The sequence below is a fragment of the Lissotriton vulgaris genome, chromosome 8 (assembly GCF_964263255.1).
Source record: "Lissotriton vulgaris chromosome 8, aLisVul1.2, whole genome shotgun sequence".
Lineage (NCBI taxonomy): Eukaryota > Metazoa > Chordata > Amphibia > Caudata > Salamandridae > Lissotriton > Lissotriton vulgaris.
This window is the reverse complement of record NC_141696.1, coordinates 1,570,620,772-1,570,639,611: the sequence shown is the minus strand read 5'-3', so window position 1 is coordinate 1,570,639,611 and position 18,840 is coordinate 1,570,620,772. Positions and strand designations below refer to the sequence as shown.

Below are 18,840 nucleotides of genomic sequence, written 5' to 3'. Positions count from 1 at the left end.
TAATTTGCAGGGATGCGCCAGTAATTGTAAATCTGCCCCTATCTATTTACAATAGTGGAGAAGTGTGGCTCACTGGTTAGAGCATGCAGACCCTGAAGCAGAGGTCAGATCCGGGACCAGGGTTCAATTCCCGACGCGGCAGGGTCTTGAGCTCAAATGTCCATGGACTCGATAATTCTCGCTTCGGTGCCTGCTCGAATCACGGGTTCACACTCTGCCACTCTGGGCATTAAGCTTGCTTAATCTCCACAACGGCCCCCCCGCGGCGGGATGCCTGGCTTTCACCTTGGGGATGCCCTGTAGGGGCTATCTCACAGGGAAAAGCCAGGACGGGTTCCCAAGGCAAGCGCGGAGATACCCCTTCGGGGGTCGATTCAGGCGCTATATAAGAAACATCATAATAATAATAATAATAATAATAGTAGAAAGGGCTTTGTGCCAAAAAATAACACCGCTTCGATGGAGGCGTTAAATGGGGAAATGCTTTCAATTCTCCTAGCTTTTAACACTTTGCATGTGTGCTGCACTGTACAGAACACTTCCAAAGTAAAGAAAGATTTAAAGTTAGTATATATTACTAGAAGACCACCCTTCCACTACAACACCTATGCTGGACTGCACCATGGTGCACAGGTGTCTGCGTGGCGTTCGGCAGCGGAGTCTGCGCAGGCACTAGGGTGAGCGGAGGTGTCTGTAAATATGGTGCTGTCCTGCTCTCTCGCTGTCACGCAACGCAGAAACTTATGCCGCTGCGCTGTGCTGCGCGACAGGTATAGCTGGGCCTCAATGTGAAGTGGGAGTGCCCTATTCTAGGTGACCACAATGACCCATGGTAAGGAAACACTCTGGCATTTACGTGCAATAATTCATTTGGGCAAAAAACATCTTTTGATGGACTTAACTGATAACTGATAAAAGAAATGGACATTTGGATGCTATTTCGTTTGCTCTACTTTATTGAATCTTCTGAAGTATATGACGACTACAGAGGGAAGAGAACCGAAAAAGCCCATTAGAGCCAGTATTATCTAAAGGAATATAATGGTGACGTGTGAGCACATGCTGGTGAAACATATATTACAGCGGGTGCGCTATAGTACTTGAATAACGTAGTCTTCCATGCGCTATGCATTTTGCCTCACATTGGTGTAAACTCTGATATTCGTTTATATAGAAACACAGATAAAAAAACATCACCAAGAGAACTCGCTATTGGTTGACAGACAGACTTACAGTGTACGGACACAGGGAGCGGGGCACTGCCAGTCTGGGCCTGGCAAGCATGCAAGATGCCAACCTTACCCAGAACACTGGGTACACGCTGCTTCATAGCTGCATTTCTGTTTTTTGGAAAGACATTTCACTTGGTAAGCAGGTAGTACTTACCACTTCACGGTATTTACCGCGTAAGCCCAGGAGGTCAAGCACGAAGTGGATGCAGTTTTCTTTAAATAGCTTGTAGATGTGTTTGCTATTCATAGCAGCGATCGCCTTTTCTTTCAATACTTCATAGTGGATTTGAAACTTTGGTCTTAAAATTCTATATAGGTTTCTCTTCTTCAGGAGAACACGAGCCCCTTCAGCTCTGACCTCCCCTTCCTGTGTTTTAAGCGGGTCTTCATTTACACCTAAAATACAAATAAAAAACAACAAACAGAAATGTATTTTATTGCTTCCCAGGCGTGGTGTGTGCCAACCCGACCGACCCTAATCGACCTCACATTAGAAATATATGTAGACGTGAATCACAAAGGTAAATTTACAACCCGCAGTCCTAAAATTACTATTAGTAAAAGTAAACTCGCAGTTTATGAATACGAAAAAATAGTAAATGTACACAAACGTTTAACCCCCAGATTCATCAAGAACACATTTTGCTATTCCTTAATAGCGAAAAATACCGATTCGCTATTAAGGAATAGCAAAATGCTATACATCAAGAAATCACTACAAAAATAGCGATTTCTAATAATTCCTTAATTGCGACTCGCAAATTGCGAGTCGCAATTAAGGAATATCTCCCCATTCATTCCTATGGGCCTAGAGGCCCATAGTAATGAATGGGAAGACATTCTCAATTTGCGAATCGCAATTAGCGAATCGCAAATGGAGATTGCGATTTTAAGGGTGCAGGGGTGTCCAAAGGACACCCTGTTGCACCCTTGAAATTGATGTGTGCACACATGTTGTGCACACACATGCCCTTTGGGCATGTGTGTGCGCAACATGAAACTTTGAAAAATGCACAAAAGTGCATTTTTCAAAGTTTTTGCAAATTACCATGAAGTTAAACTTCATGGTAATTTGCGTGCCCTAATAGCGAATTCGCTATTTTTTTCACTTTCATGCATTGCATTTAAGGAATCTCAATTTGAGATTCCTTAAATGCAAAGAATCGCAATTTAGCGAATTCTTAAATAGCGATATTTGCATTTGGGATGATGCATGGCAAATGCAAAAATACCGGTCGCAAAGGGGCAGATTCTGAGAATCTGCCCCTTTGCGAGCGGATTTAAGCTTGATGAATCTAGCTGTAAGTTTACTACCTTTGGGATTCAAGCCCAACTTTTCCAAATCTTCTCCTCTGAAAAGCGTACGGTATCCTCTGAGCCTTCTGAGCCTTCATGATGGCGTCTTCCTTATGACTGCTGTATATAGCTGTATCTAGGACGTGTCATGGGCTCTCTCTACAAAACATACTCCTGCCGCAAAGTATGTGCACAATGGCGCATATTATCAACAACTAGCGATAATTTTCGCTAAATAGGCTTAGCGACATTTTTTTTATCGCTGCGCATCGCCGGATTTTATTGCAGAGATAACGTGCTATTAGCAACGTTAATCTCTGAAGCGATAAAATTCTGGCGATAGCGGCGAAATGCGTGAATATCGCTGTAAATCCAGCGATATTCAGGCATTATCGCTAACAGGGACTTAGCCTGAAAATCCACCTCCCATTGGATATACAGGCTAAGAACTGGTCTGAGCAGGCGTTAGGTTTTGGAGATATTTGCTCTTCGCGCGAATATTTCCATCGCTACGCCTGCGTTGATAATAGGAGATAGCAATGTTAGCAACTGCTTTCAGTTGCTAACAGGTTGGGTACGCCCACTTTGCATGTCATTAGCGATAAATATCGCTGACATGCAAAGCGGGCCCCAAACCGCTCGCTATCGCCTACAAGCTGTCGCTAACTACTGTTAGCGACAGCTTGCTAATAGGGCGATAGAATTATTGCCGCTTAGTGGCCGAAAACGGCCGCTAAAGCGGCGATAATCTCTTATCGCCTGCCTTGATAATATGCCCCAATGTCTTTAGATGGCACAGCGCCTTGGCACCTGGCCATTGTTTCACCAACCTGGCGTTTAGTTTTAAGTCCAGGTTGGTAAACATATTACTGAAATCCAATATTTCCCCCGAGTTCAGACAAAAAAAACAACAACACTAAACATCAATAACTGGGCTAAAACACTTCAGAGCCCTCTGAAAGTTATGTTATGTTGTCTTGTAAAGCGCATGGCTACCCCAGCAATGGGGTGTCCCAGCGCTGTAGACCGCTGGGGAACCCGTCCTGGCTTTCCCTGTGAGATGGTCCCTGCTGTGGGGGCCATTGTGGAGATGTGGCAAGCTAATGCCCAGAGTTGCCGAGTGTGATCCCCCGGTTAGAGTAGGCACCGAAGCGAGAATTATCGAGTCTGCTGACCAAAGTCCACGACCCTGCCGCGTTGGGAATTGAACCCTGGTCCCGGGCCGTCCTCTGCTTCCGGGTCTGCCGCCTCTAACCAGTGAGCCACACCACTCCACCAATCGTTGCAGGATTCTTATGAAAGTAAACAGAGAGATAATTGCTACAAAATATCCTTCAAATTACACCAGTTCTTTTTCACTTGCCAGCTCTTACCTGTTCCACAATAAAAAAAATAAAGAAATGGCCTGAATTTTTTTATAAGTCAGATAGCAACTTTAGTGACACATTTTATTGTCCACAAGCACATGGTAACACATTGGAACAGATAGTATTACTGGAGGAGAGTGAATACAGAAAGGGAGAGGTTGGTTTTGGAAGATGGTGGCATGAGCCTACAGCATAAAGTGCTTATTTGTAATTGGTACCGGGTGACTTTAAAAGTGCAATAGTTATGACCTAGTTTCCACAAGAAATCCTGTTTTGATTTTGCAAATAACTTTGGAGCCGTTTGACAAATCTTCACAAAATTGCCACTCACTTTAGTTGCTGTGTGGAAAGCTGCCGGGTGATCCATCAGCGCGGACCAAGAAAAAGGCGGGGTCCCAAAACACTTTTTCCACATGCAATCTCCAATCGAGATTTTAGACATGACTACATCCCAAACAAATGAACCGAATTACACCAAATTTGGCAGAAAGCTAGATTTTGGTCAAGAAAGAGTTAAAAAAATAAATAAAAAAATAAAAGAATTGGGTCAAATCTGTTTAGTAGTTTTGGAGTTATTGAAGACGCAAGGAGGTGGATCCACCGATGCACTCCCAATCAGCAATGTCGTGATTGGCAGACCACAACCTGAGAGACACAAACCAAAACCCATTGTGACACAAACCCGGGGGAGAGGGGGATAAATTATATATGAGATAGATGTATCCTGACCCCATGATGATGATGATGAAGGGGTCAGTGCACGCCCCATTACGGGCAAGAAATTGCCACAAGCTGTTTTTTTTGGCACACAAGGATCGTCAGCCCTCCATTGTGTTCAGCTTGCCCCTTCATGTGAATCTGCGACAGATCCATGAATCCAGAATCCATTAAAAAATGCACCCACTCACAGACCCACACAACCACTTACACACCCAGTCACTCACACACCCAGTCAATAATTCATCCACTGGCAGACCCAGAGAACCACTCACACACCCCTTCACAGACCCACACACAGACCCACTCACACAGATATGTACACACTCATACAGCCACTCACACACCACACAGAGACCCCTTCTGGGTTCCACATTTTTCTTTTCTCATTGTATTTTATTCTTCTTGACTCCTTCATTGGTATTTGGCTTACTCATTTGTATTTACTTTCTTTGGCTCCTTGGTTGCCCTCCTTGCTTCCCCCGTAGCCCATAATGCTGCCACTGCGTTATTTTCCCGCCCCAACCTGCCCGGCTACCACCTCCCAGCCGCATGAGCCTCCCACCTCCCCCTCCCTCTCCCCATCCCCTTCTTATGTGGTGACCACTGCGGGGAGCGCAAACGAGACCCCTGACCCTTGGTCAGTGATCAGCTCTTCCCCCGCAGCTCCGCCTGTCTGCATTTTGCCACACAGTCCCACACAGGCAGGGTTCGAGACCTCTCCCTGCTGGGTCCCGCATTTTTCTTCTTTTCTCATTGTATTTTATTCTTCTTGGCTCCTTCATTTATATTTGGCTCCCTCATTTGTATTTACTTTCTTTGGCTCCTTGGTTGCTCTGCCTTGCTTCACCCGTAGCCCATAATGCTGCCACTGCTTTATTTTCCCGCCCCAACCTGCCCGGCTCCCACCTCCCAGCCGCATGCGCCTCCCACCTCCCCCGCCCTCACCCCATCCTTTTCTTAAATGGTGACCGCTGTGCCGCACCCAGTGCCAGACCCCCTGGTCCTCGCAAGAACCACGACATCCAACTACGCTATGACGCCGGCTTCCTCTAGGGACTCAAACCGGCCGAACATCAAATAGCTTCCAGGCCAGCCCGATACTCATCCACGGACGCTTCACCTTCCATAGCTGCAGCTTCACCAACCGCCAAACACCTGCACACCCTACCCCACCCATCAGAGCAGAACGCAACACTTCAGATGCATACTACTCAACACCCGCTCCGTCCACAAGCACACCGCCGAACTCTGGGACCTACTCGACTCAACCTCCCCGGACGCGCCTTCCTAACAGAGACATGGATGAACCACTTCTTGGCACCCGACATTGCTATACCATCCCAGATGGATACAAGATCACCAGAAGGGACCGCACCAACAGACCAGGAGGAGGAATCGCCATCGTCTACAGGAATACCCTCAGAATCTCGACATGCCCGTCAGACACCTCCAGCACCACCGAGCACCTGCACTTCCAGCTCCACATTGACCCCAATACCACGCTCAGAAGAACACTCATTTACAGACCCCCCGGACTCCGTCCACAGTTCATTCAACACAATCTCCGACATCGTCAGCACGCATGCTCTTACGTCCACAGACTACATCCTCCTCGGAAACCTGAATTTCCGCCTCTAGAACGCCGACGACAGCAACTCTGTCGCTCTGCTTGATAACCCCGCCAACCTCGGACTCAAACAGCTCGTCACGACCCCTACCCACACAGCCAGACACACACTCGACCCCATCCTCTCAGCCAGAATTCACGTCACCTTCAGCCACACCACCGAACTCCACTGGACCGACCACCGCTGCGTCCACTTCACCTTCAAGAAACCCACCGTGCACCACGGCTCACTACGGATCCCCATCGCAGCTGGAACAAAGTCACGGAAGACCAGCTCATCACTGCCCTCGCCTGAGACCCACTCACAAACACCCCCGACACCAACCTAGCCGCCAGCAAACTCAGGCAATGGATCGACGACTGGCCCAACACTCTCGCCCCGATCACAAAACCTTCAAACAGATGCTCCGACAGAAAGGCCAGCTGGTTCACCACCGACCTCCAGGAATACAAGCAGACTTGCCAAAGACTAGAGGAAAGGTGGCACCACGAAAAGACACGGACAACCACGCAGCCCTAAGGAATGCCAGCCGCATGCACCACCAACTCATCTGAGCCACCAAAAGGACCTCCTTCTAGGGACACATCAACAACAACGCAGACAACAGCAAAGAGCTCTTTAACATCGTGAAGGAGCTCTTCAACCCCAGCTCCATCTCCAACGACAACCCGCCGTCGCTAGACCTAGCCACCTTCTTTCACCGCAAGATCGCAGACATCCACAACAGCTTCAACACCCAGACCCACCCCACAACTGCCAACACTGCAGACTCACCGCCCCCAGCCTCACCAACCACCTGCTCTCCTGGACCCACATTAACGACGACAACCCCATCAAGACCATGAATACTATCCACTCTGGCTGACCATCCGACCCCTGCCCTCACCACATCTACAACAAAGCAAACCGCATCATCGCACTCCAACTTCAGAAGATCGTCAACAGCTCCTTCGAGACCGCCACCTTCCTGGAAAGCTGTAAGCACGCCGAGATCAACGCCCTACTCAAGAAACCCACAGCGGACCCAATGGACCTCAATAACTTCCAGCCCATCCCCCTTCATCCGTTCCCAGAGAATTTCATTGAAAAGATCGTCAACAGGCAACTGACCCACTTCCTCGAGGAGAACAACATCCTGGACCCGTCCCAATTCAGATTCCGCAGCAATAACAGCACTGAAACCACCCTCATTGCTGCCACAGACAACATCAGGACCCTACTGGACAACGGCGAAACCGCAGCCCTCATCCTCCTGGACCTCTCGGCCGCCTTCGACATCGTCTGCCACCACACCCTACGCACACGCCTTACAGGATGCACTAATACGCGACACAGCCCTGGAATGGATCACCTCCTTCCTCACCAACACAACCCAGAGGGTCCGCCTTCCGCTTTCCGTTCCCAAGCCACCAAGATCATCTGCGGCGTGCCACAAGGATCATCCCTCAGCCCTACCCTTTTCAACGTCTACATGGCACCGCTCGCCAACATCGTCTGCTTGCACAAACTCAACATCGCCAATGACACTCAACTGATCCTATCACTTACCAATAACCCCACCACTGCCAAAACCAACCACTACGAAGGAATGAAGGCCGTCGCCAGCTGGATGCAGACAAGCTGCTTGAAGCTCAATTCAGACAAGACAGAGGTCCTCATCCTGAGATCCACACCCTCTTCCTGGGACGACTCTGGGTTGCCGGCCGACATGGGAGCCGCACCCACACCCACCAACCATGCACCCAATCTGAGGTTCATCCTGGAATCATCACTCTCAATGACCCATTAAGTCAACGCCTCCTCCTCCTCCTGCTTCAACACCCTACGCATGCTCCGCAAGATCTACAGATGGATCCCCACCGGAACCAGAAAGACAGTCACACAGGCCCTTGTCAGCAGCAGTTTGCACTAGGGCAATGCCTTCTATGCAGGTACCATGATCAAACTCTAGAAGAGGCTCCTACGCATACAAACGCCTCCGCACGCCTCATCCTCGACATTCCTCACCACACCCACATCACTGCCCTCATGAAAGACCTGCACTGGCTCCCAGTCAAGAAGAGGATCACCTTCAAGCTCTTCGCCCACACCCACAAAGCACGACACAACACCAGACCAAAATACCTCAACAAGAATCTCACCTTCTACACCCCGAACCGCCAGCTTTGCTCCGCTGACCTCACCCTCGCCACCCTCCCACGCATCCACAGGAACTCTACCGGCGGCGGATCCTTCTCCTACCTCTCTGCCAAGACATGGAACAAGCTCCCCACTTAGCTGCGACAGACCCAGGACCTGCTGACCTTCAGTAGACTTCTCAAGACCTGGCTGTTCGAGCAGTAGCTGCACGCCCACCCCTGATAAGAGCCTTGAGACCCTCACAGGTGATTAGTGCACTCTACAAATAATTGATTGATTGATTGAACCTCTCTCACACCCACCCATACATCCACTCACAGACCCACTCAGAGACCCAGAAAACAATACACACACCCACTCACACGCCCAAACATGATATAGCCACTCAGAGACTCAGGGTACCACTCACATACCAAATACAGACCCACATAGGCACCCACACATCCATACAGCACTCACACACCCTTAAACACACCAATGAGGCACTAATAAATCCACTCAGAGAACCACTCAAACACCCGCAACAGACCCACACAGGCACTCACACATCCACTCACACATGCACACACCCACTTATACACCCACACAACTACTCACACAACCACACATACACACACTAACTATATTAAATGTGTTGTTTTGTATTGAATGTGTGCTTTTTTAGGCACAGACCCATGGTCCGCCTGTATCATAGCTGCTAAGCCCCTTGTGCCACCGTTGCGTCACTTTTTGTGATGCTCCGGTGGCACAGGAGCCTGCTCTATATTTACCAGGCAGAACTAAGTCACTTTTTTGGGCTTAAATGCTGCCTTGTAAATATCACTATCTTTAACACACTTCTCTGCATTAACAGGGTATGCAATGGGTGTTGCTGGGGGCGTTCTTAGCCGCATTCATGGTTTTTTGACGCTACCCCAGATTTTCGAGAAATCCTAACTCTGAGGCAGTGCCAAAAACGTACCTCTCCCTAGGGGATGCATAAGGGAGGCACAACGAGAAGAAATATCTTTGTTTCTCTTAATGTTTCCTTGTTCTGAGTGTGCTGCATTCTGCAACGCAAGCACCCTTGCACCCCATGGTGGGCCAGCGGAGAGGAAAGGGACAGGAATATGCCGTATCTGATAGATACAGTGCATTCCTGCCCTTTCCTTTTGCCATAGGGCAGCACAGAAGGAAGGCCTGCGGCACTGCACGACGGCAAAAACTCATAATTGAGCCCCCCTTATTTGCAGATCTGAGTGAGAAATTTGAAAAAAGGTTTTGAAAACAAAGGAAACTATTGTGTGGGAAAAGGGTTGGCTCTGAAAAGAGCCTTTGTGTTTATGGTGGGTAGATGACAACTAGACATAGAATAGGATGCAGTCATTCAATTAATACTTAACTTTATTCTGCACATACATAGTCTTAAAAGATACATACATTGATAAAACCTAATTATAACATACATGATACATAAAAGTTGGCAAATTAAAGGCGCAACAACCCCCACGCTTATCCCAGGGCCCAGCCCTGTCATAACACCCTCCATCACCAATAACATAAGTTCTTTGCCAATACCCCCAGGATAGAATCTGGTTCACTGCTTAGCCCTCCATAGTTCTCCTGGACGCGCTAGCAATCTACCACATCGCCGTGAGGGGAACGGCAAACCACAAGCCTCACCACAATCCTGACCTGCAAATCTCGCCGTGAGGGGAACGGCTTCTACTGTCTTCATAGAGCCGTGAGGGGAACGGCTTAGCTGCAGCATACAGCAAACGCCTACAACTCCCAGCAGCCCAAGGGGAGCAACGTCAGCCGCGCTACGCCGCCGCCAGCCCTCAAAGAACTCCCGCCCCCACGCATCGCGGGACGCGCGCGGGCGGTTGTCGGGCTAAGCCCGGGCAAAGGGCGGGCCGTCAGGGGCCGAAGGAGGCCGGGCTGGGCCACCCCTTTTGCATCTGCCTTACTTCATGGGTAAGCGAAAACTATTGCCTACACTTGAACAAGAGGGGGTAAAGGCAAAAGTCCCTAGGAAATCTGCAACCATCATTTCCTATTTAACTTCTGCTGTTGGGGCTCTAAGCACTGATATTGCTAATGCAGAAAGGGAATTGGGGCTGGATCCGATCACTGCTCATACAACGGGGACCCCTTCCCTGAATGAGACTCTGACAAACCAAGAGTCCTTTGGAGCCCCTGGTTATAATAAAGTCTAGATCTGATGTCCAGAAGTCTCATCAAGTTGTTTCCAATGAGGATGAACTAGATCAACAAAGTCGCCCCCCTAATATGGTCCCAGATCCCATTGTGCAGCCTAATAAACATGAAAGCATGTAAGAGAGTATATAAGCGGGACAAAGGTGCTAAAGATATCTCTGTAAAACAAGGTCCCGCAATAACAACTATGCTGACTGAGACTATGGTGCGGGATATGGCGGAGGATTTTTTTACTACCCGGCTAGAGACAGTACTTACAAACATTGCCAAAGACATTATTGACACTATGAATATTTGTTTTGCCGGCATACTAGAAAAATGTGATGGTTTGAATACTATTCTAGCAATGCCTAATAGTGCCCTGGATGTTGGTCAGTTCTCTCAAAAGTCAAAGTCAAAGACAGGCCCGGGGAATACAATGAGTGAGGGTGTAGAGAGTTTGACCCCAGGACTGACAATGGAAGTGAATCCCGCACCTGGGCCCCCAAGGTTAAAAGGCTGTCACGACCGCAATGGCCCTGACAAGCAACAGATGAGCCCAGTAAATAAACATAGGCCTCAAAGTATCCCTGCCCAAATAGGGGGTACTTTTTATCCCACTACACAGTAGAATGGAAATAAATCAGCAACTCAACCTAATATTGACCTCCCCCCGGAGGCAGCCCCACTGGTTGTGATACTTACAAGGGTCCCCCCTTTGTCGGTGGGTGAAGTAGAGTCAACAGAAACCCTGCTAGCAGTGACCAAAAAATGGTGTGATTTCAACTGCTCGGGGAACGTGGACATCTCCCCCTAATATTATCATGGCTAGGCGGGTTGGGTGGATAGGAAGTTCACAGAAAGATTTAAAAGGGTACTGTGTTATTGTTAATTTTAACAAATTTCATGTTGCTGACCACTTGTTGTGGGACGCCTCGGATTTGAAAAGAGAGGAAGATCATGTAAGGGCCCTACCGCTGGGTTTTTTCTATTCGCCACTGAGGAATTTAAGGGCAGATGTAAGTACACGACCAGAGTTGAGTATTAGGAGTTTTACCCGGACTCCGTGTGGCAGCCATAATGAGATAGACTACCAGTCTAGTTGGGTTACCCCTAGAGTCAGGTCATCCCCTGTGGTATCTGGTTTCCATCCAACCCAGAAGAAAGTAACATTAGCGTTGTCTAATAGGTTCTCTCCCTTATCTGAACTGGAGGAGATCGATTGACTGGAGCCCCCTGTTATTCCCATTAATCCGCCCCGAATCCCTAGCCCCAATTTTCCTAATGTGGCTGCTGAACCGAATGTTAAATTTAGGCTTCTGAGCTAGATCATTGCAGGGCTCCGCTCAAAGAAGGCCAACCAGAGTTGGTTAACATTTATAGGAGCATATGATATCATTGCCCTGCAAGAGACGTGGGACAGGGAGTGTAATTTTTGGGTTGATGGTTATAAATCGTATTATTTACCCGCTAGACCATCGGTGGCGGGAAGAGATAAAGGGGGGCTTATGTTTCTTTTTTCTGTTAAACTGAAAGGCTCAATACAATTGCTGGAGTCGTCCTCACCTAATTGTTTAATAGCAGAAATCACTAGCGTAAACAGCCCCAAAACACTTGTTATTAATTTTTATAATTCTGGGGAAAGTGTATATAGTAATGAGCATCTTTGCTTTCTGATGCAGTTTTTAGAAACATACAAAGAGCGACAAACCACTTTTGTTCATATTATCCTGATGGGAGATTTTAATATTCATTTGTGCAAATCTAACTGTCATATTAAGGAAATACACGGCCCCTCCTATTCGTTCCTTCCCCATTTTGAACATACTGCTAAAGGGGAAGCTCTGGAAGAACTTTTGTCTTGTGCCGATCTCTATGAGCCTGGCTTCTTTGACATCAGAGAGAGTGTTGCCACGTTTAGGGCAAGGGATAGCGAGACGGTTATCGATTATGTTTTTATTTCCCCAGCACTGTTAGGAGATGTGCTTTTTTATAACGCTATATGTTCCATTTTTAGTGATAATAACCCGGTTATCTTAGAGCTGGATAAAGGTTTTTCCCTCGTAGATGCCTCAGGTAATAGAAAAGGGTGTATTGCAGTAAAGGATAAAGACCAAGGTAGGAAGTTGAAATGGGCAAATGTAATCCCCGAAGACTTTTTTGCGAATTTGAGTAAAAAGGTTGGAGATGAAATTGATAAATGTGTTGATTCCTCTACTGCGGAGGGCTTGTTAATTCCAACCTTTGAATCTATTTGCACTCAGGTCGCTATAGATCTTACAATTACTTCAAGGCCCAAGACAAAGGAGGGGAAAGATGGTTTGACCCTACACGCTCTAGAGCCCATCAAACCCTATTGAAGGCTCTAAAAATTCAACCTAGGGACAAGGCCCTTATAGTTAGCCTTAGGAAAGACTACAAACTAGCGATCCAGACTCGTAAAGATTAAATCAAAAGAGAGGCCTGGGAGGCCCTAATGTCCGATGAAGTTTTAAGGGACAGCTCAAAGTTTTGGACTATTGTTAATAATCCGTTGTTCTCTGGGGAAGAGAATGGTATATTGGAAGTTAATATCCCTGAAGAGGAATGGCTGACCCACTTCGAAAATATTTATGGGAGTAATGAGGTGTTTGAACCCTTTTTGCCTCCTTCTAGTAGTATTCCATTGCCACCACTGGTATTTATAGAAGAGGATGTGGAGAGAGCAATAAATGACTCTGCCAGTAACAAGACTCCAGGCTCAGATGGAGTCCCTGCTGATTTGTATAAGTGCAATCCAAAACTTTGGGCAAAAATGTTAACTAATGTTTTTAGTTCTACAGTTACTCAGGGGTTTCCTGTTTCTTGGTCTCATTCTACAATTATCCAAGTGTTCAAAAAAGGGCAAAGAGGGGATCCTAGATGCTAAAGGCCCATGTCATTAATAGATTCATCTGTTAAAATCCTGGGCAAAGTAATTGTAGCTAAGTTAAATGAGTGGGTCTCAGAGAATGAGATCCTGACAAACGTCCAATATAGATTCAGATCGGGCAGAAGTACCCTGGACCAGTGTCTCAATATACATTTATTAATAGACAAATACACTGTAGCCTCTAGGGCAGTGGTTCCCAAACTTTTGACTCCTGAGGACCCCCATTGAGTCACCACTGGAAGCCGGGGACCCCCAAGCAATTTGTATGAGTTAAATTTCAAATATTAAAACAATAATTCGAAGAAAAAAACACACGTGTGCATACAAAACAAATACTCAAAGTACTAAGGATTTTGGGGCCAGATGTACGACCCTTTCATTTAGCGCCTCACAATTGGCGACACATGTCAAGTGGTAAATTGCGAGTCGCTAAATGAAATGTACAACAGTGTGTTTAACACTGTTTGGGATTCCCAATGGGGTCGCAAATTGCAATGGTTCATTAATATTAATGAGCCTGACGCAATTTGCGAGCCCATTGGGAATGCCAGCCCTCCCAGGTATGGTGGCCTGCTTGGCTCTGCAAGCCACCATGTCTGGGACTGCTTTTAAATAAAGAAGTTTAAAAAAGAAAATGCAGCCCATTTACCATGCATTTAAAGAAAAGGAAATGAAACATTTTCGTTTCATTTTCTAAGGGCAGGCAGAGGTCCCTGGGACCACAGCCTGCCCTTAAAAAGTAATTTTGCATGCATTTGCAAAACGGAAGGGGTCCCCTGAGGACCCCTTCCCATTTGCAAATGCATTACCATCTACTTGAAGTAGGTGGTAATTGCGAATGTTTTGCGAACGCAAAACATTTGTACATGGTTTTGAGACTCGCTATTTGGAAGGAAATGCCCCTTCCAAATACCAAGTTGCAAAAAGTATTTAGTGAGTCGCAAACAAATTGCGACTCGCAAAATAGGCAATGTACATGGCCCAATAGGTTTTTGCATGCGCAAACAGGTTCGCGAACCCGTTCGCACATATAAAAACGGATCATACATATGGCCTTAGTATTTTATATTGAAGTAATAGCCCCTCTGTCACATGCATTTCATTTGTTTTATAGCATCTCTCATGCCATTGTAGGATGCCAGATCACTTTACATCAAACACATATAGAGACATTGAATCATACATGTAAATCAGCGTGTATATAAAATGTTTAAAGAGTGCTTGGTCTGGAAAAGCACAAACACAGGATTCAGAACATAACACGGTGGCTAGCACTGACTTTAACTTTAAAAATGTATTTACACCCAAATAAATCTTTTTAGCAGCATCAGGATAATGAATAACTGGGGAAAAACATAAGTTACTAACTTGTAACATGCAGTTTGCAAGCAGCTCTTTGATGACAGTTTATAGGTCCCTCTGCTACATTACAAATGTCACTTGTGAAATGCACAGTAACGAAAGAATCTCTGACAAAAGCAGTAACCACGAACCTAGGCACATAAAATACTGTGTTTTAAAATGCATGTTACACATTCTTTGCAGTAGGCACATTAACCCTCTGTGCTACATTAGTGAAGTAAAAGCTGCCACAGAACAAAACTCTCCTCGCTCCAGCAGGTACATTAATCACTGGCATGATCTTGACACATTTATTGTTGCTGGAAAGCTGCTAATTATACAAGAAACTTTTCTGTGCTTTTAAAACTGTTGCCTGCGGACCCCCAGGGAATGTGTCACGGACCCCTGGGGGTCCGCGGACCCCAGTTTGGGAAACACTGCTCTAGGGGGTACATTTACCTGGGTTTTATGGATTTGTCCACAGCCTTTGATCTGGTGAACAGATAGATCAAGGCTGTGGACTATCCTTCTTGACTTAGGTATTGACCCCCCTTTGATATACTTTTTAGCGAATTTGCATAGGGATTTGTTTGCGTCTATCAGGAAGACGCAGGAAGGTAATTGTACAAGACATTTTAGATCCGGTAGAGGGGTTCGCCTAGGGTGTATTTTGGCCCCCCTACTCTTCACCCTATATGTAAATGCCTTAGATAAGTCCCTGTTTAAAGCCACACCGACATTCCGCGTATAGGAGACACTACCATCCCTGTACTCCTATACGCGGACGACACAGTATTATTGGCCCATACCCCTTTGGCTCTTCAAAGGTTACTGAATTCATTCGGGGCCTTTATGAATTCCCTGGACCTGGTGGTTAACATTGCTAAGTCGCATGTTATGTCCTTAGGCTCCCGTAAGAACAACGTGAGAACCTTTTATTGCAATGGGGCAGAGGTCACAAGGGTGAAGGTGTTTACATATTTGGGAGTCTTGTTCGACGATAAAAGTTCTTGGGGGCCCCAGTTTACTGCTAAAACAAGCGCTGTAGGAAGTACATCCTCAGCTCTACTCAGCTTTTGAGAAACATCCTTTACCACGCGGATTTTACTCCGCGTGGCCTTTACAATACGTCCATTACAACGCAAGTCATTACCACGACTTGCGCTGGAGGGCGCTAAAGGCTTAAAAATAGTAAATTTACTATCCCAACACCTTCCCTAGTGTCCACGGGGACTGGTGTTAGAATAGTAAATAATACTATTCGAAATCCGCGCCCCCAACGCATGTCGTGGTAACGACTTGCGCTGTAAGGGACGCGGTGTAAAGGGATGCGTGGTGACGGTACGCGTTGTACCGTCATACATCCCTCAGCTTTGCACGGCGCCTAGGAGGTAAACCCTGTGAGGCTATCCTCTCCATTTATAAAGCAAAATGTCTGGCGATTGCGACATATGGCCCCGCTATTTGGGGGTATAAACGGAATGATGGGGTCCAGAAGGTCGAAAATACATTTTTACGCTTACTTCTGTCCCTCCCCCAATCTACTGCAACCTTTGCTACTCACCAGGAGCTGTGCATGGGATATGTGTCCGATATAGCGAGAATGGCCCTTTTACTTTGTTAAAACATGGTTGAACCCAGAGCTTACACTATATCACCGGATTTTAAAGGATTGTCTTGCTTTAGAGAGAGTTGATGAGATAAAGTGGCTTTCCTATATCAAGGCAATGTTTTTGAAATTGGGGCGTCCGGAAATTTTTAGAGAGCCTGAGGGAATTGTGAAAGCTGATGTCAGATGGGTAAAAATACATTTCCTGAATTTAAGAGCACAGGAACGTGAGGCAATAGAATTAAAAAAAACAATGGTTAGGGCGCATTTTTTATTAGTCACATCCTTATCCATGGAACCATATTTAAAAATTGTAACCAAGCCGTTCCGTCGTTGGTTACTAACGAGATTTCGCTTTAACCAGATCCACCTCCTTCTGGGGGACTTTAAGGGTTGGAGTAAACCAGAGGATGCAGCTCTCTGTAAATGTGATTGCTATTCAAGTCAGGATACCATGCACTTTACATTATTTTGTGCTTTTTATACAGACATCAGAAAAAAATATATAATTCCATTGTTAAAGGGTAAGGGTTTCTCACAGGTTAAATCAGCATTATTATATTTACAATTATTGGATAACCCATGGAATATTTTTAATATTGCAAATTATTTTGTATCAGCTGTCCGGATAATGAAATTAAAACGCACAATACTACTAGAATTATTAATTTTATTGTTTTTTTAAATATTCATGAAATTGTTTTTAGTGAGAATCTTTTATTTTTTATAATTGTGTCTCATAAAATTGTATCTTTGAATATATTGTAAAGCATACTTTTATGATGTTAACTAATCGAATAAAGTGGTTTTGACTTGACTTGACTCCTGGATCTCATTGCTGCTTTTAAAAATGCACAACAGCATAAAAAAATCATAAGTACCTAAAAGTTGAAGGTAAAACAACGCATCCCTGCATTCCCTAAATCCTAAAGGTTTTTAAATCACTTAAAAATAATTTAAAATACAATGTGAAAAAGTGCAAAAGAGAATAAAGTGCATCATGGATTGCTCTGAATGACCATCACATGGGCAAGCCACCTCTGACATCCCAGTTTGGACTCTCATTCCAGAAAAACTCAAAAGCGAAACTACCGTGCCGGCCCAGTAGTAACAAGCATTTACAATGCAATTGTCTCTGCATTGTTAAAGTTAGAGCTATTGGCATTGCTCATTACATTATTTTTATTTATGGTTTTGTTTTTAAAACCTATAAATAAATGGCATTGTCATTTACAATGCCAATAGTTTAATCGCTCGCAAATGCGAGACCTATTTCATTTGCACCCACACACAGAGACACACACACAAAGCCACCCACACACACATACAGAGCTACCCACACAGAGCCACATATACAGAGCCACCCACACAGAGTCATTCATTTATAGCCACACACGCAGAGCCACCCACACAGAGCCACCTACACACACACAGAGCCACCCTCACACAGACAGAGCCACCCACACATAGAGCCACCTACAAAAAAAGCTACCCACACAGAGCCACACACACAGAGCCACACACACACAGACAGATCCACACACAGACACACACACACACACAGAGCCACACACACACAGAGCCACGCACACACAGAGCCACGCACACAGAGCCACACACACACACAGAGCCACACACACAGAGCCACACACGCAGACAGAGCCACACACGCAGACAAAGCCACACACGCATACAGAGCCGTGCACGCAGACAGAGCCACACACACAGAGAGCCAAAGACACAGACAGACAGAGCCACACACACAGACAGACAGAGCCCAACACACTCACACAGAGCCCAACACACACACAGAGCCCAACACACACACAGAGCCCAACACACACAGAGCCAACACACACAGAGCCCAACACACACAGAGCCCAACACACACACACACATCCCAACACACACACACACAGAGCCCAACACACACACACACAGCCCAACACACACACGCACAGAGCCACACACACAGAGCCCAACACACACATGCACAGAGACACACACACAGAGCCCAACACACACACAGTGCCACACACAGGGAACAGAGGGCAGAAAAACAATCACAACGAGGGAACAGAGGGCAGAAAAACAATCACAACAAGGGAACAGAGGGCAGAAAAACAATCACAATGAGGGAACAGAGGGCAGAATCACAACGAGGGAACAGAAGGCAGAATCACAACGAGGGAACTGAGGGCAGAATCACAATGAGGGAACAGAGGGCAGAAAAACAATCACAACGAGGGAACATAGGGCAGAATCACAATCACAACAAGGAAACAGAGCAGAAAAACAATCACAACGAGGGGAACCAGAGGGCAGAAAAACAATCACAATGAGGGAACAGAGGGCAGAAAAACAATCACAACGAGGGAACAGAGGGCAGAATCACAACGAGGGAACAGAGGGCAGAATC

General features: G+C 46.2%; 1 protein-coding gene across 5 annotated transcripts in view; it reads right to left on the bottom strand.

Annotated features, from left to right (window-relative positions):
- Window positions 1-18,840, bottom strand: part of LOC147700442 (uncharacterized) — a 450,712-nt gene that overhangs the window by 161,797 nt on the left and 270,075 nt on the right. For all 5 annotated transcript variants that reach the window (XM_086933560.1, XM_086933561.1, XM_086933559.1 and 2 more), the window contains one exon: window positions 1,387-1,628. In XM_086933560.1, coding sequence (XP_086789686.1) covers window positions 1,387-1,628 — 242 coding nt within the window. The remainder of the gene's footprint in view (window positions 1-1,386; window positions 1,629-18,840) is intronic.